Source organism: Penaeus monodon, chromosome 16, assembly GCF_015228065.2.
Source record: "Penaeus monodon isolate SGIC_2016 chromosome 16, NSTDA_Pmon_1, whole genome shotgun sequence".
Classification (NCBI taxonomy): Eukaryota; Metazoa; Arthropoda; class Malacostraca; order Decapoda; family Penaeidae; genus Penaeus; species Penaeus monodon.
Window position 1 is genome coordinate 47,331,875 of NC_051401.1, and position 25,420 is coordinate 47,357,294.

General features: G+C 39.2%; 3 protein-coding genes across 6 annotated transcripts in view; 2 read left to right on the plus strand and 1 right to left on the minus strand.

Moving 5' to 3' along the window:
- LOC119582882 (F-box only protein 44-like) overlaps positions 1-3,353 on the plus strand; it is a 7,002-nt gene extending 3,649 nt beyond the window's left edge. For 3 of the 4 annotated variants that reach the window (XM_037931386.1, XM_037931382.1, XM_037931385.1), the window contains 4 exons: positions 277-428; positions 957-1,182; positions 2,767-2,899; positions 3,142-3,346. In XM_037931386.1, coding sequence (XP_037787314.1) covers positions 277-428; positions 957-1,182; positions 2,767-2,899; positions 3,142-3,279 — 649 coding nt within the window. In that variant the 3' untranslated portion in view covers positions 3,280-3,346. Of the gene's footprint in view, positions 1-276; positions 429-956; positions 1,183-2,766; positions 2,900-3,141 lie in introns of all 4 variants that reach the window. The other variant, XM_037931384.1, reaches the window with a different exon arrangement.
- Positions 3,354-9,202: 5,849 nt separating this feature from the next.
- LOC119582883 (protein CWC15 homolog) lies at positions 9,203-16,241 on the minus strand. The gene is made up of 2 exons (XM_037931387.1): positions 16,131-16,241; positions 9,203-10,466 (listed from the first exon to the last, which is right to left on the minus strand). The coding sequence occupies exon 2, from the start codon at positions 10,448-10,450 to the stop codon at positions 9,725-9,727; it is 726 nt and encodes a 241-aa protein (XP_037787315.1). The 5' UTR covers positions 10,451-10,466; positions 16,131-16,241; the 3' UTR covers positions 9,203-9,724.
- Positions 16,242-16,678: 437 nt separating this feature from the next.
- Positions 16,679-25,394, plus strand: LOC119582885 (uncharacterized protein C1orf112 homolog). Its single transcript, XM_037931389.1, has 17 exons — positions 16,679-16,741; positions 17,176-17,300; positions 17,809-18,018; positions 18,622-18,764; positions 19,102-19,250; positions 19,595-19,812; positions 20,133-20,278; positions 20,386-20,512; positions 21,091-21,253; positions 21,830-22,058; positions 22,190-22,359; positions 22,986-23,149; positions 23,409-23,521; positions 23,654-23,762; positions 23,907-24,051; positions 24,281-24,378; positions 24,752-25,394. Exons 2-17 carry the CDS (start codon positions 17,181-17,183, stop codon positions 25,199-25,201), a joined length of 2,754 nt encoding a protein of 917 aa, XP_037787317.1. The 5' UTR covers positions 16,679-16,741; positions 17,176-17,180; the 3' UTR covers positions 25,202-25,394.
- The last annotated feature ends 26 nt before the right edge of the window (positions 25,395-25,420 follow it).

Genomic DNA, 25,420 nt, shown 5'->3' on the forward strand with positions numbered 1-25,420 from the left:
TGGGGAAATCAGGATCGGTCACGAGGGCCAACTGACAGACTCCTTGCTGCTGAGAACACGTGGAGTCATCTGTATATAACAAAACTCATCATCATCATCATCATCATCATCATCATCATCATCATCATCATCATCATCATCATCATCATCATCATCATCATCATCATCATCATCATCATCATCATCATCATCATCATCATCATCATCATCATCATCATCACATCATCATCATCATCATCATCATCATCATCATCATCCATTTTCTTTTTATTGCAGACTAGAAGTTGAAGGAATCACCTTATCGGATAAAACCAAAGAGAAACTGCTTTCGCTTGATGATGAAAGGAGTGTCCTGTATATACTGCAAGGGCTTGCTACGCATTATCTGCCTCTTAACAGGAATCTGATCAAAAATCCTTGTGGTGCTAGTAAGGATCCTTTTTCTAGTTTATAAAGGCTGATCAGGTTATCCAGCGTTAGTTAGGAGAAGATTAGGATATATCTCTCAGGACTAATTATTATTGTTATGATGATGATTATAATTATTATTATTATTATTATTATTATTATTATTATTATTATTATTATTATTATTATTATTATTATTATGTGTGTGTGTGTGTGTGTGTGTGTGTGTGTGTGTGTGTGTGTGGGGTGTGTGTGTGTGTGTATGTGGTGTGTGTGTATTGTGTGTGTGTGTGTGTGTGTGTGTGTGTGTGTGTGTGTGTGTGTGTGTGTGTGTGTGTGTGTGTGTGTGTGTGTGTGTGTGTGTGTGTGTGTGTGTGTGTGTGTGTGTGTGTGTGCATAAACATAAAGAACATTTAATATTGTTTTTGGATCATGCTGATATTGCTCTATGCATATAGTACTATGTTCCTGATTAAGCATCATCTATTTCTACTTTTATATGTATATGCATATATTTTAATTTCTTTTCACTTCTGCAAAACTTACAGATGGCATGAAATACTGGCAATGTCAACACAACAAAAACATGATCACAGTAGAGTCCGAGCCTATAGGTAGTGACCCAATACCCGATGAAGCAGGACTGCCGACACAGCACTGTTTCGTCACCTCATATATGATGAGCTGCAGAACGCAAACCTTCACACTGAATAAGCTTGGAATCTCACCAAAAATGATGGATTTATTGAAACCAGATATCTATGTGTGTCAATGGTAGGTATGGTAGGAATGATAAGGTATGTAGATTAGAATCGTCATCTTTGCTTAACGTCCATTTTTCAACTTAACATGGGTTGGATTTTTTTTTAATGGTTCATTTCTTGTGCTATCTCTTTTTCTATACCCAATTCAAGCAAGTCTGCTTGCATCTCGACAGTTACTGGTCTAGTTTTCTGTGTCCATTCTCTCCACTTGGCCAAACCACCATTTGTAGCATGATAATGGAGATACTTTCAATGCCAAATCTACCTCTTAGTTCCCCAGAAGATTTTCTTTCATGAAAGGTTGCACCACACATCCATCTCATCATTTGCATTTCTGTTCTTACAAGTCTGCTTATGTCATCAGCTTTTGCAGGCCAAGTTTCACAGCCATAAAGCATAGCACTTCTGGCACAAGCTGCATAGAGCTTCTCTTTCATCTTGTGTGAAAATACCTGCCCAGCCTGTTCTTGCATTCATTATTGAGCTTGCCTTGGCTCCACCAACTGCACTCGGCACATCACCTAAGTAGCAGAAGTGATCAACCACTTCATAGTTCTCATTCCTGGGGTTAACTTTCTTTGGTGCTTGGTTTTCTACCTGTGGATTTATGTGTTATCTGCATGTAAAATTTGGTGTTTCTGATGTAAATGCTGGTCCTTGGACATTACCACTAACCATGATTTCAGTTTTTGTCATGCTAACTTATAAACCTTTGTTTTCCATACAAGTTTTCCAAGCATAGTACCTTCCTTCAGGTTCCTCTAAGGTTTTTGAAATAATTATGAGGTCATCTGCATAAAGCAGCTCTGAAGGTAGACTGCTCCTGAACTCTTCAGATAGTTCTTCAAGGACTAAAATTAACAAAAGTGGACTTAGTACTGATCCCTGATGCATCCCACTTTAACTCAGTACTTTTCACCAACCATACTGTTCACTCTAACTGCAATGTTACTCCTTCTATATATAGTTATCACTGTTTCTATCAACCATTCATCAACTCTCAAGTTTCCTTAAGCCTATTTTACAACATCCCTTGGTACTCTGTCAAAAGCCTTTTTCAGATCAACAAAAGCAAAATAAAGATTCTTCTTCTTCCCAAGATACTTTTCTTGCAATTGTCGTGCCAAAAAGATTCTATCTATAATACCTCTTCCTTGCATAAAACCATATTGCATTCCATCAATATCTACCACTTTTCTGATTTCCCGGATAATGATTCTCTCAGAGAGTTGCATCATGTTCTCCTGTATAGTCTATAGTTACCTCTCTCTATGGCTTCTCCATTATTCTTAAAGACACAAAGCAATTTCCTGTTTGAATATTTTCCCATCAAATGTTTGTTTTGTTTGTTTGTTTTAGTCACAGTGGAAAGAGGGGACAAAAAATTAACATAAAGCAAAAATTTGAGAATGATATACAGTTGTAAACAACAATAGACCCTAGAACTAATTTTTTTTTTTTCAGTAATGTTTTTCTTCATCTTCTTCTTATCTTTCTTTTTTTCTTTTTTTGATGTTTCTTTTTTTTCCATTTTCGGAGGGCTGAGTCAATCTAATTCGAAGACCTTTAATGCTCTCGTCTCCTCCCCCTTTAGGGTGAGTGCAAGGTGGGACTGTCGATCGCAGAGTGAGGTAGTGATTGAACTGTGTGGCACACAAGAGACAAGGCGTGCCAAACTCACATGGAGTTCTGACGACGATGATGTTGTGGGGAGGAAGTGGTATAAGGTAAGATCTGCTGCGATCCTTTTCGCCTCAAGGTTTTTGTGGGTTTGACTGTGGAGGTTGGGATGATGTGAAATGTATAAGACAGGAAAAATAATAGAATTAATAATAAAAAAACAACATATTATTGAATAAATAAAAGGAAAGCTTGGTCATTTCTAAAGAAGCTTTATACATTAGACTCAGAAGAGAGAGACTCCAGTTTGTTACTGACTTTGTAAAACCTTTAACCATTTCCCTCACAGATGGAGACAACAATAACAGACTACCCAGCTGGACTCTCCCGGATATCTTACTCGTGTTTCGGGAAGGACCTGCAGTTCTGGGCTGGATTTTATGGGTCGAAAACCACAGGATCCACGTTGAAATTGGTTTTCAACTGAGTGATATTAAGTTAGAATCAAATACTCATTTTACTGTAAGAGAGATATTCTCTTGCAGTTCATATGATGCAAATGGTTATAATAGCATTAGATTTTTAATTCAGAGTATCATTTCATTGTGTGATCATCCACTATATGCATTTTTTTTATTTACAGAAAAATAATAATTGTCCACAGACAAATGCAGTGAGAGTGAGAGTGTGAGTGAGTGAGAGTGAGTGAATGAGTGAGAGAGTGAAAGAGAGTGAGTGAGAGTGAATGAGTGAGTGAGTGAGTGAGTGATGAGTAGTGAGAGGATGAGTGAGTAGTGAGTGAGAGTGAGAGTGAGTGAGAGAGGAGAGAGAGAGAGAGGAGTGAGTGAGTGATGAGTGAGTGAGGATGTGAGTGAGTGAGATGAGGAGAGAGAGAGAGAGAGAGAGGTGAGAGAGAGAGAGAGAGAGAGAGTGAGTGAGTGTTGAGAGAGAGAGAGAGAGAGAGTGGAGTGGTGTGAGAGGAGAGGAGAGAGAGTGAGAGAGAGAGTGATGGTGAGAGAGAGAGAGAGAGAGAGAGAGAGAGAGAGAGAGAGAGAGAGAAGAGAGTGAGTTGAGAGAGAGAGAGAGAGAGAGAGAGAGAGAGAGAGAGAGAGAGAGAGAGAGAGGAGAGTGATGGTGGTGAGTGTGTGGTGGGGTGAGTGTGTGTAGTGGTGTGTGTGTGTGTGGTGTGTGTGTGTGTGAATAGAGAGAGAGATGAGAGAGTGAGAGTGAGAGTGAGTGAGAGTGAAGTGAGAGAGAGGAAGAGGAGAGATGAGATGAGAGAGAGAGAGAGAGAGAGAGAGAGAGAGAGAGAGAGAGAGAGAGAGGAGGAGTGAGTGAGTGAATAAGAATGAATGAGTGAGTGAGAGTGAATGAATGAATGAGTGAGTGGGAGTGAGTGAGTGAGTGAGGAGAGAGAGAGAGAGAGAGAGAGAGAGAGAGAGAGAGAGAGAGAGAGAGAGAGAGTGAGTGAGTGATGAGTGTGAGAGAGAGAGAGAGAGTGTGTGAAGAGAGAGAGAGAGAGAGTGGTGTGTGTGAGAGAGAGAGAGAGTGAGTGTGTGTGAGGAGAGAGAAGAGGACATGAGAGAGAGAGAGAGAGTAGAGTAGTGTAGAGAGAGAGAGAGAGAGAGAGAGAGTGTTTTGTGTGAGAGAGAGAGAGAGAGTGAGTGAGATGAGAGATAAGAGAGAGAGGAGAGAGTGTGTGTGGTAGTGGTGGTGTGTGTGTTGTGTGGTGTGTGAGATGTGTGGTGTGTGTGAGAGAGAGAGAGAGAGAGAGAGAGAGAGAGAGAGAGAGAGAGTGTGAGAGAGAGAGAGAGAGAGTTGTGTGAGAGAGAGAGAGAGAGAGGTGTTGTGAGAGGAGAGAGAGGAGAGTGTGAGAGAGAGAGAGAGAGAGAGGGAGAGAGAGAGAGAGAGTAGAGTGTGAGAGAGAGAGAGAGAGTGAGTGTGAGAGAGAGAGAGAGAGAGTGAGTGTGAGAGAGAGAGAGAGAGAGTGAGTGTGAGAGAGAGAGAGAGAGAGTGAGTGTGGAGAGAGAGAGAGAGAGTGGAGAGTGGTGAGAGAGAGAGAGAGAGAGAGAGAGTGAGGGGAGAGAGAGAGAGAGAGAGAGAGAGAGAGAGAGAGAGAGAGAGAGAGAGAGAGAGAGAGAGAGAGAGAGAGAGAGAGAGAGAGAGAGAGAGAGAGTGAGTGAGTGAGTGAGAGTGTGAGTGAGTGAGTGAGTGAGTGAGTGAGTGAGTGAGTGAGAGTGAGTTATTCTTGGATATATGTGAGCAAAAATAAATATCCAAGACTATTAATAACTTGCTTGAAAAAAAATTATAAAAGGTATTTATAAATCTGTTATACTAAATAGGACTATACAGTATATTTTGTTTGAAGAAGAAAAAGTCTATATACTTATATATATATCATAGGAATTATAACTCTGTAACTTAAAAAATGGTGTTACAAGACCATTAAAAATCCTATATAAATCTCAGAAAGACTCATATATGAAATGTGATTTATTAAAGTAAGGATGAAAAAAATGGTTTCCTTTATCCCCTCTGCTTCTGCCAATTTACATTTGGAGAAATTTTGTATATAGACTGAGAAATGTATATACAAACACAGACTCCTAGATAAAGAGATATGAAAAAGACAGAAAGAAGGAAGAGAGAGAGAGAGCATATAAAATAAAGAAATAAACAAGAAAAGAGCATAAATACAAATGCTAAGTTGTACTTGCTTGTAATTGAATAATCCTTACTTCCTAACAACTCGGTGAATTAGAGTTCATTCTATAATGGTAATAAACAAGTTATATTAGATATATGGAATTAATAAATGTGTGTAAAAAGATAATGTTTCAAAACTGCTGGTTTGTGATTAGACAAATAAATGCTCTAGATATCAAAGTTCATAAAACACTATGGTAAAATATTGTTGCAAAAAGGGTAGAAATCAGTTAATGATTAAAATAAAATGCATTAAATGTCATAGGTCATTAGCATTATAGTATTGTACAGAAGTGAAAAATGGAGAGAGGAGGAGCAAATGGGATAGGACGGGGATTTATTAAAAGGGAAAGTGCATCCGAGGAAGGAGAGCGATTTGTCAGCGGAAAAAGGGGGATTCTGTGAAGGTATCCTAATTTGGGGGTATGGGGAAGAAAGGAAAAGCAGAGGTACAGACTGCATTAAAGTGTGTGACTAAAGAACTATTAACAAGCAATCAGTGGGAACTAAGGGTAGAAATGGGTGTTTGAGAAGTAGGAGGAGAGGGGTGGGGAAAAGGACAAGGGAACAGGTGAAGGAGGTTAAGTATCAAGAAGAATGTCAGAGAGGGAAGGCCACTGTTGCGACAAAAGGGAGTCACGTGAGCATTCAGGAGGGAGCAGAAGGGAAAAAGAGAAATGAAGGGGAGGTGGTGCAGATGAAGAAGGGGAGAAAGAGGGGTAAGGGGAGCATAAGGATCCTGAGAATGGATATTGGTAGTCATACTGAATGTAGAGGGACTGGGAGGGTGCGTGAGGGAGAGGAACATTCTCTTGGGTCATGTTTGTGAAGGTTTGGATGTGTTCAAAAGTTTCTGTAGGGGAGTTGAGCGGGGAGGTCTGAGAAACAAAGGTTTTCTTATGAGAAAGAAAAAAAAAAACAAGTAGTTAAGACAGACATAGGTGTAGGAGAGGATGAGGTGGAACATTTAGATTGCCTGGTGGGACAGCCAAAGTGAGAGGGAGGAGGGGTAGGCACCCGGGAAGTGATAGAGACTGGAGTGTCTGGATTTAGAATGGCAAAAGAATATGACTGGGAGAGAGAGAGAGAGAGAGAGGGTAGAAGTGGGGTGGTAAGGGGTAGGGGGGAAGGAGCAGAGCAAAGGACAGCATCGAAAAAGAGAGTGACACAAAAATTTTGTCGTGCTTCCTGTCTGGCCTTGCATAAAGTAAGGCCAAGTTAGAATCTGACAACTGCTACCTAAACTCCTATAATATACATTATGGGAGCCACCACAATTGACACACATGCATTGTTGTGCCGAGTAATCTGAACAGTGATGACCAAGTTGAGCATAAAGAAGCCAATGAGCTGTGGAGCGACAGTGCTCGGAAGGGTGGCCAACATTGATACTGACACTGAGGGGCTGACATGGACAGACATGAACTTCATGGGGGACATCATGTCCATGAACGGTAATCCTGCCAATATTGGTATGGGACTTATGTGTAGCACTGTACTAATATTGCATCACAGTCAATGAGGTATGGCAAGCAGGTCATTTTCAGTTCCAATAGAATCGGTACACTGGGTGTACTATGCCAAGGCACCCCGAGGCCATTCTGGACCAACGCAAAGCCAGCCTTTCATCTTTTCAGCAAGGCTCTTGCACCTTAGGAAGTGGACAGAAGAAGTGATTGAAGAAGAAAAGGAAAAGGAAAGGGGGAAGTAAAGACCATACAAAATTGGTTGACCCAAAGCTGAGGCCCAAGGTAGGTATGGGATTGGGATGTCGTAGCCCCAATACCTAAAAATTGCTTACAATCCCAATGGAAGTGGGAGAGAGACCGATTCTTTAATTTACTCGAAAACTGTACTTTTTTTCCATTGTTAAGGCAGAGCTTAAAACATTTAGAAGCCCAATAATGCCATGAAACTATAAATAATAATTAGTAATGAGCCATTGTTAAAACTACTTCAATGGTTTGCATACCCAGTGAATTTCATTTACTCCCTCACTTTTTCTTTCCTATTCATTATCACCAATAATGGGCAACTAATGTAATACATAGATTTATCAGGAATCTTGCAGAGGAGGTCAAAAGCCATTTTCTAGTAAATGACCTTGTCCTACCTACCAAGCCCTGAGACCGCTGAACGCAAAGCAACAGGTATCTACGGCATCCCAGCTGAACTGCTAAAGGCTGGTGGAGAACCTATGGCAAGGAGCTTGCACGCTGTCCTGTCTGCCATCTGGCCGACTGATACCATTCCCCCTGATCTGCTGAGGGGTGTGGTCATCACTCTCTTGAAGACAAAAGGGAATCGGTGGGACTGCAGCAATCACTAGGCATTACACTGCTAAGTATACCGGGCAAGGTTCTCGCTCACATCCTTCTGAGATGTATCAGAGACCATCTGTTGGGGCACCAGAGGCCGGAGCAATCTGGTTTCACTCCTGGTAGGCCCACAATAGACCGTTTCCTAGTGCTTCGAGTCACTGTAGAATGCCAACATAAGTTTGGGCATGGGCTGCTTGCAGCCTGCATCAACCTCAAGAAGGTGTATCACTCTGGGAGATCTTGAGACTGAGAGGAATTCCAACAAGGATTAATGGATTCAAAGCAAGCCCGTATACTGGTCCTGGAAGCTGTAAAGTGTAGTGGAGGCCTGTCAAGCTTCTTCCCTGTTAGTTCAGGAGTGAGGCAAGGTTCTTGCACCAACACTTTTCAACACTTGCATGGACTGGATACTGGGTAGAGCTATTGTCCAAAGTCACTGTGGAGCAACTCTGGACAATATCAGGGTTACAGACCTTGACTTTGCTGATGATGTTGCTATTCTTTCTGAGTCTCTGGAAACCCTAGTGGCAGCATTTAGCAATGAAGCGAAGCCCATGGGGCTAGAGGTCTCCTGGACCAAGACCAAGATCCAGGACTTTGGGGGCCTGCTAGGAGATCCTGTTCAGTTGGTACGTGCTTGCGGTGAGAACATCGAGGTCACAGAGAGCTTTCTATACCTCGGTAGTGCAGTTCATGACTCCGGGCTGTTAGACCAGGAAGTCGGTAGATGGACTGGCATGGCAGCAGGGGTCATGAAATATCTCGACAAGATGGAGATGCCGGTACCTGTGCAGAAGGACCAAGCTACATGTCTTCAAGGCCCTGACACTGCCAGTTTTACCATACGGTAGTGAAACCTGGACGCTATCTTGTGCTCTGGAATCTCGCCTTGATACCTTTTGTAACATGTCCTTGCGTTGGATCATGGGGTATAGTTGGTGGGAAGATGTCCAACCAACAGTTGCACCGTGAGACTGGTACAGGACCCATTACTTGCACAATCCGTGATCGCCAACTCAGACTATACAGGCACCTGGCTCATTTCCCACAGGATGATCCTGCACACCAGGTTGTCTCTGTTCGAGACAACCCTGGGTGGAGGAGGACTGTGGGACGACCTAGGAAGTCGTGGCTAGGGCAGATTGATCAAAACTGTCGTGAAGGACCGGGCCTCTGCCTGGCAGCTTGCCATGAGGGACCCTCGTAGGTGGAAACAAAGGGTGGATGCAGTTATGCGCCCCCGCCTTCATTAGCTCCTGAATGACGATGATGATCTTGTTCTATTAAGGTTACATATATTTCCCATAGATGCTCTATGGCAAAAAAGGCATAAGTAACACCTAGGTACCTATATGTTCCAGGTAGCAAATATAAATAATCCTATTATATATTTTTATTGAAATATATTGAAAGTATTCTTGTACATTTTGTTTCTGACAATGTAGATACTTTTTAGTGATTATTCATCAATAATAGAAAGGTACATTGGAATTTTCCTAACAGTTCTTCACACTAATACAACAGTGAGGTTTTTAATCCACCCTTCAGCTTTCCTGTATTTCTCTTCAGAGCCAATTCTTCGTGAATAAACAAGTCCTAAAGTCATCATATCAGTAAACTTTATTCTAAAGGGAGATCTTCATGCACTGAATTTTCATTTTATTCATCTGGATATTCCTACTACCATAACAAATGTTAGTATCTTTCTATTTCTTAATAACTAGATAAAAAACATTTTTTTTATTCACCTTAATAGTACAAAACGACAAAAGAGGTAACGTGTTATGAAACTCTTAAAATTAAAAAGAAATGGGCAAAGAAAAAGGTTGAGGTACTCTACACATACAAACACAGTAATTTATTTTGTGGTTGGGAAGAGAAAAAAGTTGGGGGGGGGGGTTATTACTTAACATACTTTTCCATAAATCTTTTGTGGAATTCAGAACGCAAAGAATCGTTAATAAAGGTCTTTTCGCTTTTGTCTGGCTCTGATGCAGCGCAGTTCTTGAATACGACATCATCGTCCCACCTGCGCTTGACTTTCATGTCCGCCTTGGGCGCTGCGGCAAGATTGAGTAGAGGATTTCCTGAGATGATGTTCTCCATGCGGATGCGCTCCTCCTGCTCCTGGCGCTCCCGTTGCTTCTTGGCCTCTTCCTCAGCACGCTCTCGTCTGATGCGCTCCAGCTCAGCAAACAGCACGGCCTCATCATCAGAGTCATCTGAGTCGGATGCCTCATCATCGTCGTCTTGGGGGTCATCAGCATCCAGATTAGCAGGTGCGATCTGGTCAAGCCTGGGTTTCTTGGAGGACGAGGAGGAGGAGGAGGAGGAAGAGGACGAAGGAGCACCTGAGTCCCTCTGATTACTGCTGCTGCTGCTGCTGCTCCCACTGCTGCTGCTGGTGCGCTTGTCCCTGGCGGCACGCTCTCGGTCCTCCAGCTCACGGCGGAAGTCACGGCTGCGGAGCTCATCAGTGGTGGACTGGCCATGATCACGGTACTTGAGTCTCGTATGCGATGGCAGATCTCTGGCTGAATACTGCTTTGACAGAGCACTCAAGTCCCTTTCCCCACGCCCCATGCCACCCTTTGCGGGCTCGAAGGTTGGGCGTGCAGCTGTAGTCATGGTGACGGCTTAGATCCTGAGGAGGAATAATAGCTTGTATAAAAAAAAGGGGTTATGGATTCCTGACTATGCATGGCTCACTTCACTTAACCTTTAAAAGAGGTGACTATAACCAAAATATGCTAATATGTGATAAGATTGGTCAAGTCTTTGTTCACGACAAAATAATAATAAATACAACAATGCATTTGAAAACATTTGATGCCCAGCACGCTCTGGGTATTCTGTACTGGGATAGATCACTGGGTATGAAGTAATGCGATAAGCAGATAGACAGATGCAGATGAAGCAGGGGGGTATAGGATTTGTAGGGAGGGAGTGGGAGGAAGGGGTGTAGGAGGAACATGAGTAGGAGGATGCATATTGGCAGTCACTTTAAGCATAGGGGAAATGGGAGCAGAGAGATTGGATGATGAACAAGGGATAGGTATGTTATTTTAGGTCATGATTAGATAGTTTTGAATGTCCTCAAGAGTTTCTGAAAGATGGTCAGTTGGGGAGGTTTGAGAAACAAAGGATTTCTAATGAGGGTTAGAAGAGGGGGACAGATGTTTGAGGGGCAGAGGAGGTAGATATAGAAGAGGATGCAGTAAGAGAAGATGGGATGGAACATTTAGACTGACTGATGCAATGGGAAGATCGAGGAGGAGGAGGGGTAAGCACTGAGGAAATAGAGTGTCTGGATTTAGAATGGGAATAAAATTTGATTGAGAGAAAGAGACAGGTTAGAAGAAGGAATATCAGGAGGGAGAAGAGATACTGGGCGAGATTTAGAAACATCTTGGGGTGAAGAAGTGACAAGGTGAAGGACAGCACTGAAGTATGTAGCGAGAGTAAACCTCACCGGCATGCTTCCTGCCTGGCCTCGTGTAAAGTGAGGCCAAATTTGAATCTGAGGATTGCAACTCAAACTTGTAGGTAGGGCAGTCTCTATAAAATGCTACAATTGGCATACATGCTTGATTGCACTAGCCAGTTTGACAGATCATTGCTAGGCTGGCAATGATCAATGATCTTATTTTGGCCACCCTGCAAAATGCCAACATTTCAGACATTGACAGGGGAGGAGTCAATATGGTTGGACAAAGCAAGATTCTCCACCCATATAAACTTTATGGGGGAGGTCATGTCTATTGAAAGTAATTCTGGCAATATTAGTGTAGGACTTTTGGCGACCTCTGGAGGGAATAGTGTAGCGCTGTACTGATGTTTCATCATAGTCAAGGAGGCATGCAAGTAGGTTGTTTTCACAGTCTATCAAATCCTTGTCATAGACAGAGCAATCAGCTGGGGAGATGGAAACAGTTCAGTACAAGCATTAAGGGAGGAGTGAGCCTAGGCAGGAATAGGTTTGCCAGTGAGGTCAGTCAGAGTAGATAATGCACAAGCTTGGGACTCCGATGTAACTGTGACAAGGCATGAACTATCTGAATGGCTGCAGAAGGCAACTTTGCCTACTTGATTTTGAAAAATTGTTGGAATAGGAGGGTATTGTCAGAGCAAGGGAGAGTTGGGGGAATAAAAAAAAAAAAAAATTGATCCCTCTTAGCTGTTCTAAAAAGACTATTTAAAAGATTTCTATAGTAGTTGAAGGTTGATAGGAGGAGGAGGAGGGAGTGGTGTTGAGTGAGGCAGTACTACAGGGATGTGTACATTAAGGATACAGAGTAGTAATATGGGAGGAGGGGGTTGGAAATGAAGAAGACTGTGGAGGATGAGGAAAGGAGGATGGAGGATGTTGGGAGACAGGAAGGAATGTTTTCTGAAGGCTGGGTAATGACCTGGGTAGGTGACTTGGAATGGATTAACTGACAGTATTGTAGGTGGAAGTTGTAGCAGTGTTCAGAGTCGTAATCAAAGGAGAGCCAGGGGTTGGGGAATTGAAAAAAGTTAATGCCTGTGGAGCTAGTAGATAAAGGGGCAAGCTCACTTGATTTTAGAGACACTGTTGGAATATTAGCTGTAGTAAACTTGGAGTATGTGGGGAAGAGAAATGTTTTACCCCTCCGGGTCCCCATCCAGGCTTTACCCATGAGGGGTAGAGCCTGGATAAGTAAACAGGGGAATGCCATGCCCATGACTCCCTGAGCCATACAGAACTGTCCCAGGCACAGCTGACAGGTGGCAACTTTCACCCTTGAGACCTAGTGGAAATACTGGAAAGATCTACATGCAAGAACCCATTCCTGCCTACCATTACCAGTACTGTAGGGTTTATTATGGAAAACTGAATACAATATTAAAAAATAACACAAATAATGGAATGTTTCATATTGTTACTATTACTGCACAGAGAGTAAACTACCTAGAGAGATAATATGGTGCCTGTATAAAGAAAACAGTCTATCATCATACTGATACAGCATAACAATGACAAATAAAAACTTCCAAAGATGGCAAATTGACAAAAAATGCACCGGCAGAGAAATGTCTAATAACACCGTAAAAAAAGGGGGAAAAGAATCTTAATACTGTCCATGAGCATTTGTACAGTCCGGGCCTACAAGCCAAAGCACTAGGGGAAGCCTATTACCCAGATTTTGATCCATGTGCGCACTGTAAGGCACCCGGATGCAGCAGATTAACAGGATTGTTTCGCCTACTTTCCTTTAATTTAGTTTTATTTTTATTTTTATTTTTTGAGTTGCAACCTCTGTTTATCATCCTTTAATTCTCAACTTATACAGTGGCCATAGATTGCTTCCTTTGTTAAATATTGAACCAATTTATTTCCAAAAGTATGAAAACTAGCCAAGGGTACAAATTTTCAAGTCACGAAGATCGGGAACAGCTTGGTCCCTTCAGAATAACTGCGACGATAACTTGTCCATGCCCCTCTCTTCAAGTTCAACTCTGTTCATATCACCCAAATTTCAGTATCCGGTGCTGTATGAACCAAAATCATTCCTAACCCCAGGGCAAACCCTCACCCAATCACCGTGTACTTTGATCTAGTCCCTGTGCAGCATATGGCACAGACTATTTCCTTTACTTCAGATGTTATTTTTTGCCTGTACCGATTACTCCATACCTCAATGAATGTAGCTTTCCCTCTCTTTATGACAGTTTCCTTAGATTACATGTCTTAATGCAGTTATTATGTAAATACATACGAAGCTTGGTAGATAAAATAAATGCCTAAAAGAACAGTTTAAGTTCACACTATATCACAATTATCGCCAGAATACTCGTAAGTGGAGTTTTGGTGGATTTAATGGAGCACTGATCAGTGCAAATCCAATGACAATGCACGGCTGCCTTCTGAAAGTTTGTAAATTGCACAACAAATGACTTACAATGACATTATATCTTACTAGCTACCATTGTGATTTTGTTTGGGAATGGAGAATTTTGAAAAAGAAATTAATTTAACTTACAAATCTTGTAAAATGAGTTTGAAAAAGGAATATGACACCCATAGACCAACATTTTGTATAGTTTCAGTTTCATACAGCCATGTGGTATAAGTTAAATTTTTCCTGTAATGGAATGACTGAAAGCAAACAAGACTTTCCATATATGGTATTCCCTTCATAAGTTGACAATAAATAAGTTATGCTTTGGTAAACATTTACATGAAAATCTAATGACACTATCACAAAGAAAGGAAAAATTACACTCACAGATACATTAAATAATCTGCACAGGCAAAGAAATTATGAAAACAGGTTGTGACAAATGCCTTGAACAGATATAGTCCATAGCAATTGGGCGGGGGTCCAAACCCCTGATAAGGAAATGCAGCAATAGGGTGGGGAACTAGGGACAAAACCCCTAGATTACGAAGGTTTTTCGTTCATACAGCAAAGTTTGTAAATCCCTACGAGTGGTTGGAGCATAAGAGACTCAGAGGAGTGTGGTCATTGCTGATATCAATACTTTCACTTATGTCATTTGCAATGGAAAACACCACCAAAGTCACCCATATTACAGTGAATAGCTGAAGCAAGGAACAATAACTGTAATGGCTATTTATTTGGAATATCTTCACATGACTGATTATGACAATACTGGCATCAATGGATTCCCTTCACAATAAATCTGCAATGGCCAGCCTGTTGGCAGGAATCGTGACCACTCTCTGCAACTCTTTTTGCCATTATAGTTTGCATATTAACCCCTCAATGACAGTATCAGAAATCTCTCAATGTCACTGACTCTAGTGACTTCTGGCAACAGTCCTGTTGTTTGGCCCAGGTGTCTGCTACATGTTGTGGAACTTTCTACTTGATGCGCTCTAACGTGTTGCAACACCTATAGCCGTACCCGGCATGATGAGATGGTTTGTTATGACGACTATAGGAATGGCCTGGCAGATATAGGTTAAAGGCATAACTTAAAACACAGCCTAGCATCTTAGAATGTTATGTTCTATCAGGTGACAAGGTGAGAATCTTCATTTTTAGCATCATTTCCAATAATACCAATATTTTACCCCGCAATTTTGGTTAATTTTCCCACTATGACAATCAAGTCTTCCCTGACAATATCTATATCATCTGATTTTCGTGTGACGAGAACGAATCTGATGATCATTTCTGTCACATTCTCCAGCCAACAATCTTGGTGCGATTTGATAAGTCCCGATAACAGGGGAGAGCATGAAGGGAAAGTGTGGGGTAAAATAGGCCTATATACGAATAGAGAAAATAAATGTTTAAAACAAGCACAAAAAAACACTTATAATTGGAATGAAACTTATAATTGAAATGAAACTCTATGGACGTCCCTGCCATCTTTGAAAGTATATGGACAGACGTGCCAACCTCTGAAAAACTCTACGGGAACCAAACCCATCGTTTGGTAAAAAAAAAAAAAAAAAATCTATGAAATTTCACATAATCCAGATCCCCCGTGATAATTGTACATTAACAAAACACATAAAAGAAGTATAATAAAACTAAGAAAACGCATTACACACATGAATTTGAGAACACAGACGTTGATAATTACAAAATATTTGTTCTCACAACCGTGTAGCAATACATGGACTACTTGATAGATCCTAGTAATGAGTTACGTGTCACATTTGTTTTGGTCCTCGCACAGTAAACATAGATGAGGCCTAAGAAAATGAAGCGTCAATCTTCTCTCTTCTCCGTCCTGTATCTCCCTTATTTTCAATTTGTGCAACTTTTGCCATAGATGAAAAGTGGCTTAGCTTTTATCAAGATAACCACTCCATACTCTTTTTTTCTACTGTAATCCTGGGAAAGTTTTCCACAATTTCCTTGGAACCTTTCCCGTCCTCCCCTGTTATCGAGACCAAGATTATCGTTAATGGGGGGGAGGGGGGGTTCTGCAGCATAATCTCAATATATCTGGAAAGCAGAAAGTAATTGTCAATCGATAACAAAAATCGTCGCGATCGGCTATGCAAGGGATTCCGAATAGCTACCTTGCAACGTAAGCTAAAAATTTCATAAAAAAAGAAAAAAAATGCCCAAAATTTAACAGAGATCAGATAAAGGTTGATCCTCTATAAATACCCACACTTCATAACGATATCGAGATGCTTGTTACGAAAATGAGGAAAGATTGTGAAATCTGAGACAGTCCAGTGTAGAGGCAAGTAAATTACCTCATTAAATCCAGTCTGACCAACGTTTTATGCAATTCTGCTTCCAAATCTAATAACAATGAATCTTGGTGAGTTAGTAAATGGCATTTTCTCAATTACCTGCGCTCTGGAAGTACCTTTTTATAAGGAAGAATGAAGAGAGAGAGGTAATGTTGGTTTCCTGTTGTTGTTTACTAGCAAGGGGTAACTAGTCTATTTGATATTATTGTAATAAACTTCTCCCGCAAAATCTGCTTGATGATATATTCAAGTTCGATGATAGAAAATTTTACTTTGTCTTTTATTATATTTTTTTTAAACAGTATTCTAGCAAATATTTTATTAAAATAAAATGTGTTCGTTATACCTCTTTAATTTTGCCAAATGTTTATATCTATTTTTATGCTCAACCTGAAAAGAAATTTTATCTGAATATTCTTTTTCTTTTTTCACGAAACATTAACTTTTATATAACGTCACTGAAATAACAATTGTAGAATACTGACATTTTACTTCACCAAAGTCAAATGGGTATCTGAATTACTAGACCTTATTAATTAAAATATTAAGAATTATATTTTTCTAATACCTTGCTTATAAATAACCACATCGATTACATAATATATGTACATAAGTTTAAGATATATTTTAAGGAATTGTATTCCTCATTTGACATTTGTTTACACCGCGGGAAGTTTCTGAAGCAAAATTTTCAATTGAAATCCCGTGAAGTATGTTATTTTCCCTTCTTTTTGCCTCTAAAACCTCCTTTAGTACCTCAATTATTCATTATTATAATGCGTTTGATAGTTTTATAGGAATTTAATTAGGTGTCGTCTCATTTAATGGACATAAAGGATGGAAATACGTTGATTTAGTCGGGTATGAAATTTTACGAAAGTTATAATGCATTGTTTTTATTTTCTCTTTTTTTTTTCTTTTTAAGGTTGCAGATTGAATCTCATTCCTCCCTCAATTCATCAACATCACACACAACCACATAATCGCTTATAAATCCCGATGATAATGCCACACACACACATACCCATATCTCACCATCACTTTGAAACTATTTGAGTGAAAATGAAACTCGAATATTGTATATTTCTCATAAGCAAAAACCAAAAGAAAATTCAAAGTCTGTTCCCCATTTTCCCCATTTCAGACGCAATGGGGTCGCAGAAGTCCCCCCTGGATGAGGAGAGCGTGATGGACGTATTGGCCGAGGCAGCGCACTGGACCGAGGAACAGACGGCCCAAAAGCTCCACGGAACATTGCCCGTCGTTATAATATCCTTTTTTTATTCTCTCTCTGTTTGGGGGGGGTTGTGGTCTTTTGTACGTATGTTGTTTTATCAGGGTTGGTGTGGGTGATGCTCATACAGTGTGCCTGTCCATTTTTTTTTTTTTTTTTTTTTTTTTTTTTGGGTGTTTTTTCTCTCTCTCTCTCTCTCTCTCTCTCTCTCTCTCTCTCTCTCTCTCTCTCTCTCTCTCTCTCTCTCTCTCTCTCTCTCTCCTCTCTCCTCTCTCTTCTCTCTCTCTCTCTCTCTCTCTCTCTCTCTCTCTCTCTCTCTCTCTCTCTCTTCTCCCCTCAAATAATTTAAACCTCTTATTTTGCCGTCTTCGAATCGTTATTCCTCTTCCCATCTACTTCTCACACGTCTCATCTCCTTTCTTTCCATCGCTCACCCATCTTCCTCGAATTTTTATCCATTCATCCTCCTGTTCTGTCTACTCCCACTCTCTCTCTTGTCCCATCCTTCATAACAATCCTAGGATAAAGCCTTAACTCCCCCACGACTTCCTGCGAAAGGGCCCTCCCGCCGAGGAGGGGGTGCAGGTGGCCAGGTTCGTCCTGGGCTCCTTCCTCCCGCACCTCCAAGTAGAGGAGTCCTTCTCCCTCCTGGACGCCACTCTGCCAGCCCTCGGGTCGTTCTTTGACGCCTTTGTGCACGAGTGCGAGCAGGAGGCGAAGGTTAGCGAGGACGTGCCCAGCAGACTCCTTCAGGTATATTCGATTCATTTATTCTCTCTCTTCCTCTCTCTCTTAGATTTATGAGTGACTTGGAAGTAAATTAAACGATAGAAGTCTCTATTCTTTATGATGATACTTAATAATACTGTCCACTATGATTATCGGTTGTCTCCTGCTAATATTTGACTTCGTGAGAAATTAGATGACAACCTATAATCAAACTTTACTTTGGTAAATGTTTAGACAGTGTCAGTGCACCTGTTGCTGGCTTCGCATTGGTCCGTGCACTTTTCCCATCAAAGCCGCCATACCTTCACATATTATGGCAAAGTAGAACAGCTTATCATTAAATAAAGAGTCAGTCTCAACCTTTATCTCAACTAAGTATACAAGGCAGAGGTTGTGAAGCCAGGGAGAGTGCTTGAGATGGTGTCACTATCAGGTTGGTCTTAGGATTGAAAGCCGTCTGTAATATCAGATTTCAAGCAGATGTATTTTTGATGGAATACAGCCAATAAAGTTACAATTGAAAAGGTTTTGAAACTTATTTCAGGTGTCTGTAAACATTTAGACTACTACTCATGCCATTTATTCTTATATTCTTTTTTTTTTCTTCTTCTTTTTCTTCCTTTTCAGCAATGTATCCTGATCACAGAGAGTTGTGAGCTGATGGTGCAGTTCCTGATGCAAGCAGAGAATGTTGTTGTGAAAAATGTGAACAACCTTCCTAAAGTTGTGTTGCATGTGATAAATGGCTCTCTGAAGCACTGCAAAGATAGGTCGGTGTAAAGTGGTATGTTTTGAAATTTGCTCTATAGATATTTTAGAGCAAGTTGAGAGTGAGTGAGTGTGTGAGTTAGTGAATGAGTTAGTGTGTGTGTGTGTGTGTGTGTGTGTGTGTGTGTGTGTGTGTGTGTGTGTGTGTGTGTGTGTGTGTTCAAATACAGGGAAAGATATATATGTAAATAACCTGTGTAGATAGAAATGATTAATATTTGATATTTTAATGAGTGTTGTCATTATTGTTAATATTATTAGTATCATCAGTATTATTAGTATTATTTTTTTATTACATTGTTTGTATCTCATTGTGATCTTTATTATTTCCTCTCTCAGTGGGACCATCTATGGGGACCAGCAAGAGCAAGTGAGTGAGCCGTTGAATCTCCTCTTTCGGCAGACTGTGGACCTCTCGGCTCACTTCTCGGGATTATTGCCTAAGCTTGTATTTGATACGTACGATGATATAAATATATTGATTGATGGTAAGTTATGCCCGGGGGGAGTTTTAGTTTTTAAATGCTTTTTTGATACTTTGTCTTTTTTTCATATCCACATCCTTCTTCCTCTTTCTCTTTTTTATCTTCTGACTCCTCCTCCTCCTCTTTTTTTCCCCCATCCTCTTCCTGATTTACTTCCTCATCCTCGTCCTTTTTTTTTCTTCCTTCACCTCTTCATTGTCCCTCTTAAGAAAAAATTCCTATAGGATAATACAATCTGAAATTTTGGTTCCCTTCTTTCTGCTTGCCCTGAATAATTATTTGAAAGTAATTACATTTTCCAATTTGATTAGTTGATGATACATCTAAATACCTATCCTTTCTTCCAGTCTGCGAACAGTTACCAGTGACAGCATCGTGCATGTCACAGTTGTCAGAAGTCCGTGCCTGTGTGGTGGTGTGGCGAGCGTACGTCTCCTTCATCCAGCAGTATCATGCGCATCTCATAACAGAACTGGATATCTCCCTGCCGATTGCTTCTCTAATAAAGGAGATCTTAGACGGTCTGCTCATGGTGACAGGGTTTTCAGTCCAGAATAAAAAAATGGTGAGTTTGGATTGTGATTGTGTTTGGGTTTGCTGTGTTTGTTCTAGTAGCCATGTTATTTTTTATTAAGAAGAAAGGAAGGTATCCAAAAATAATATTTTATAAAAAAAAAAAAAAAAAAAAAAAAAATTCTAGAGAAATTAAAAGACTAAACATTAAAATCCTTCCTCATATTTCATACCCTTTTTAATTTCTTCCCCTTAGTTAACAGAGAATAAGGTACATTATATTTTTACATTTCCAAAGTAATTAGTAATGTCTTGATTAAGCTTATTATTCAGGATAAACTCTTGTGATTAACGAAAACATGAACCTGACAGAACGACCAGGATCTTAAGGTTACTCAGCGTATAATCAAGATGACAAGTTTTTGTATGAAGATTGTCATTTCACTGTGCGAGAAATTCAAGGGGTACCTACACCCAGCTCATCGAGACCTGGGAAAACTCCTAGTGTTGTTATATAGGTATAATTATGTATTTTTTGTGGTTTTGTAAGTATATTGTAATGGTGTGTCTATATTGATTTTTTTTTTCTTCCACAAAATAATAATCAACTGCCATTTTGAAACAGGTTCTTTCCTGAAAATCTCATTTTACAAAAGTTTCCCGATGGGGTAAAGACTGACATGGAGAGGCAGGTGGCCATTGGGGTTGAGCCTCTCTTGTCCCATCTTAGGGATGATGTGGACTTTGTTAAGGTAAGCAGATTTAGGACCTGTATTGTTCTCCTTCATTCCCTCATGTCTCTCTGTTCCCTTTCTTTTCTTCTTTTTCTTGTTGTTGTTCTTCTTCTTCCTTTTTTTCTCTCCTCTTCTTCTTCTTCTTCTTCTTCTTCTTCTTCTTCTTCTTCTTCTTCTTCTTCTTCTTCTTCTTCTTCTTCTTCTTCTTCTCCTCCTCCTCCTCCTCCCCTCCTCCTCCTCCTCCTCTTTGCAATACATCCACTAGATTTTTAGTGGATCACTACAATTTATAGTTACATAGAGAATACACTGTTTCAAACTAGGATAAGTGTCATGGGCTGGGAATAGTTGATTATGGATCATTTACATTTTCATGGCTTAAAGGACCCTTGAATCATAAGGTTTCCCCCTTTTAGGCCGTTATGAAAAGGGTAGATTGTGACTGCTTGAAACTCATATGAAGAAGGCATGATTCAGTACAGAGGATTAAGAAGAAGTTTAAGAATATAGGAATGCTTACAAAGATTTTTTCTTCTTTTTTGTCCTTTTCTTCTATCCTTTTAATGAACTCAATTAAAAACACCAACTGTTTTCAGGTTGTAATAGACTTAGGCAATGAAGAAACAGATAAGGCAGAGGAAATGGGTGATTGGGGAAGTTATCTCCTGTTGCTGATTGCTCTGAGCTTCCCACTCTCGCCTGCTATTGCACTCCACTTCGAAGCTCTTGTTGACAGGATATTCCAGGCAATTCAGAAAAGTATGTCATATAGCCAGAGTGGCCAACTTTTTCCCTTCCGTGGGTCATTTCAGTCCCTCTCCCCCCCCCCTTCTGCATCTATTTCTTATAGCAGTATTTATGTGCATAATTAGCATCTTCACTTGATAAAATTGTTAAGTATGAAAACTAAGTGTATAAGCATTACATAAAATTAATGAGACTTTTGGGTCTGTTTTCATTTTGCCAGTCTATAAATTTTTAGACATACTACCTGACTTGCGGCACTTCTAATCTCCAGTGCAACACACGTTAGCTACCCCTGTCATTTAACAATGTTTTCTCTTAGTGTGTAGATTTGATTTACAATTTTACGGTTAGTTATTCCAAGTGTCTTGAAGTTTATGTTTTACTCTTTTTCCTGCCCTGTGAAGACATTGTATGTTACTGTTACAGAGTGTTTGAGTCACTTTTATTCCAATTCAGTGTGCATATGAAGCTCTGACACAACTTTATATATAAATATATATATATATATTTTTTTTTAACACTCAATCTTTGGTTAATGTATGAGAGAAAAAGACACTAGTGAAGTTGAACCTCCTTTTTAACTTTCAGGCCATGCTTCACTTTCGTACCCATGCAAGATAGCAGGTGTAATGTGTGGAGGAAAACCCCTTGCCAACGTAACGCTCTATGAACATGTCCTAACACACTTTTGTTCACTGGTGGCTGTTTTAGAGCCTGAGAGTTTTGAAGCCTTGGAGCAGCTCCTTATAAAATGGCTGTTGTGTGGGAAAACTTGGCCTGCTCTAATGGCTGCTGATATTTGGTGTTTTGTGGCCAGGTGGGGGATTTTTTTTTTTTTATGAGAATTTTGGGGAGGGAATTCTGAAATTTTATGATGATTTTTTATGTGACTTTTTAAATATTTGCCTCCTATTTTCAAAAAAATATTGATAGATGATTTCCCAGCAGGTATGGAACAAGTGAGCTGTGTAAGAATCACTGCTTGGTACTTGCTGAAATTTTACCTCATGCTCCACTTCATTCACACCAGCAGTTGGTACTCACTTCACTTCTCACAAGGCTTATTTCCAAGCTTTCTGCAACTGATAAGGTTGATTTTCTTTCTCACTTATCATCAGGTAAATCATAATGGTAATGTATGTATGTGTCAAGATATATGTAACATGTTGAAGGGAACAGAATAGGACACTTTAAAATTGGTTTTTAAAAATCAGTAAGTGAATGATACTGATTTGAGGCTGATTTTAGCAGCACATTTACCATACAGTAAATAAGAATTTCTTTGTTAATCCATTGACTATGGTGGTGCATGTGTATATATAGATTGTGCACTGTGATTTTTATTAATTATTTTTATTGATGTATTTACACATAGAAGACTCCATGGAAACTGTTACTAGGCATACCTAACTACTATTTTTTGCCACAATCCATGACTTCTAGTGGAGAAAAGTTTATTTTCTTACTATTTTTGTCAGTTTTATAATGATAAACTTGGTACTGGCAATGATAATGGCATTAGCAATAGTAATAATAGTAACAGAATAGAAACTTACTTAAAAAAAAAAAAAAAAAAAAAATCAAAGAATCGAGAAATCAGGTAACCTACTAATTGACTCCCTGTGACTAAAATCTTGTGAAGCCATCTGCATGTAAAACAAAATTAGTAAAAAGCTAAACCGCAGTGGTCAGAACATGTCCCCCACTGCATTGGGTTTCTATTTCTCCACCTTTCTTTCTCCAGGATGTATCAAGCAAGGGCATGAAGTTAGTCTTTCCTGTGTGGTGAAAGAGAATTGCAAGGCAGACCAAACAAAAGATGTTAGGAAGAATCTTCTTAATAGTTGCTCTCAGACCATCAAAGCAGTGGTTTCAAAAAATGCATCAGAAGATAATGTTTTCGATCTTGTAAGTAGAACCATGCTTTTTTTTTTTTTTTTTTTAAGATATCATCATGGCTATAAAGTATTTGCAGGTTGATGATTTAGTAATACAAAAAATAAAAAATAAATAAAAAAATAATAAATAATAATAATAATAATGATGATGAAATAAATGAAAGTGAAAAGGATTGATTGTCCTGTCAGTTCTGTTACTATTGTCCATTATAGATTTATAAGTAACTCCTTTCAACAGCTTTTTAACAAGTTGATATATATAATTGCAGTTGGTTAAGCTTGAACACATCTTCCCGAGCCTTGCTGACTTCCCTCTAACAGACGATGAGGATGCTGTTATTTTTGTTGAATGTATACAGGATCTAGCACAACTGTGGACCAGGTTATCTGAGGATCTGTTCTTAATTAATAGTCTTTACTTGTTTGTTATAGATGACTGATTATGGAGTGTTTAGTATTATACATTTAGGGATCACTGATGAAATTATAACTTGTCTAGCTACTGTATTTGCAGGTTTCCAGCGGATTATATTGGCTGTTCAGCGGTTGATTTGCTGGCTTCAGGCCTATTGATAACATCGAGCTCAGTTCTTAATCATTACTCTAATGATCAGCTTCTGCAGGTAGGCCTTCTGTGTATTTAAGAAATGCAGAAAATGCTCAGTTTTAGATGAGTATGTGAAACTGTATAGGGATATTATATATATAGCACAGTGAAACATTCTTTGACTATTTTTTTGTAATATTTTGCTCATTTTATCTTGTAGATCATATCTTTCTGTAAAGAAAGTCCCAGTTGGGCTTCACCAGTGTTTGGGGTTTCTGTTTGCTTGTTGGTGGCTGCAGCTGGGCATTGCAGCCTGTTAAAAGCATCATCTTCAGAAGTTGCAAATATCTTAGACTGTGTTTCTGGTATGTAGTTTGATTCCTATTAATTCCTTGTTTGTGCTTGTCCAGAGCAATATATATTATGATCATGATCTGGAGTACATGTTATAATTTCCATGTTGTGGTTTAATATTCTGTGTAGAGGCTTTGTTTTAAAGAAATTTGTACATTGTCATTTAGTTTGGTAATAGTAATGTTGACTCCAAGATATTTATATGTATTTATTTTCTGTTTACTTATTTATTTCCTATAGATGGGTTGCATAAAGTGTTGCAGAGCAAGAACCCATTTGTGTACCAGTGTGCTTTAGATGCCTTTGTTGCATTTGGTCAACATTCAGTGCATGAAAATGTAAGTATTAGAGTGATTTAACAGTAAATCATCATAGTTTTTACTATTAGTAATATTGTAATAGTCATCAATAGTATATTATATAACCTACTGTGGAGATTCAGTCCATTAATGATTTTATAATAAGTAAAAGAAGATTTAGTAGGGGCTGTATACCTTTAGAGGATTTGACTTATATTACACATTACATGTGTTTGTAATGGGACATGTGGATTTGTTTTGTGTAGTTAAATATAATACTATGTTTGTTTTCATATTGATAATATATTGTTCTTGTAATTACAGTTAACATTATTTTTACTATTATAATTTTCTTTCATCTTTTCTCTACCATCCTAACTCTGATAGCTGATTTCATCTTTTGCATTCCCAGGTGTTGCCTTCATGTCTTCAAAAGTGTGAAGAGACTTTACAAGGGAAAGTTACAAAATACTTGCAACAAGAAGTACACACTTTATCCCCCAGCATGTCAGTGTGTAATCTACTACAGCACCAAAATATCATATGTTGCAGTCATAAAACGGCACTCACTCAGAAGAAATATGTACCAATTGAAGAATCGTTAATAGCCGAGAACACGTCAGCAAGTTCGTTATTATCAAAAGGAAAGAATAATTTGCCAGAGGAATTTAAATCATCAAAGAGAAAAAGGGAAGACGAATCGGTTTATTCTAGTTTGTGTGATGCAAGAACTTTGATGGAAAGTCTTCAGGAAGGGAGAAATATTATTGGAAGATTGAAAGATAGGAATGAAATAGAGGCAATTGACAGAGATGGTGTTTTAATTCTGCTACAGGAAATGATCAGGGAACTTAACTCCTGATTTTTTTCTTCTTTTTTTTCTTTCTTTTGTTAAAAAACTTTAATATCAAATTTTATTACAGCAAAGAAAGAGATAGTTCTAGAGTAAGTGGTATTGGTAATATATATTTAGATTTAATATTTATTTTGTAAGATGTGAAACTTTTTAATTATTTTCTTGCTGTGTAAAGACAAGAAATAAAATATAAACAGTTGTTACTTATATTGATTATGTACCTTG

Excerpts from the sequence above, each read along its gene's own strand:
- LOC119582883 (XM_037931387.1), bottom strand. The coding sequence starts at position 10,450 with ATGACTACAGCTGCACGCCCAACCTTCGAGCCCGCAAAGGGTGGCATG.
- LOC119582885 (XM_037931389.1), top strand. The coding sequence starts at position 17,181 with ATGGGGTCGCAGAAGTCCCCCCTGGATGAGGAGAGCGTGATGGACGTA. Across the intron at positions 18,019-18,621 it reads TGCCCAGCAGACTCCTTCAG|CAATGTATCCTGATCACAGA; the intron begins GTATATTCGATT and ends CTTCCTTTTCAG. Across the intron at positions 22,059-22,189 it reads ATTTGGTGTTTTGTGGCCAG|GTATGGAACAAGTGAGCTGT; the intron begins GTGGGGGATTTT and ends ATTTCCCAGCAG.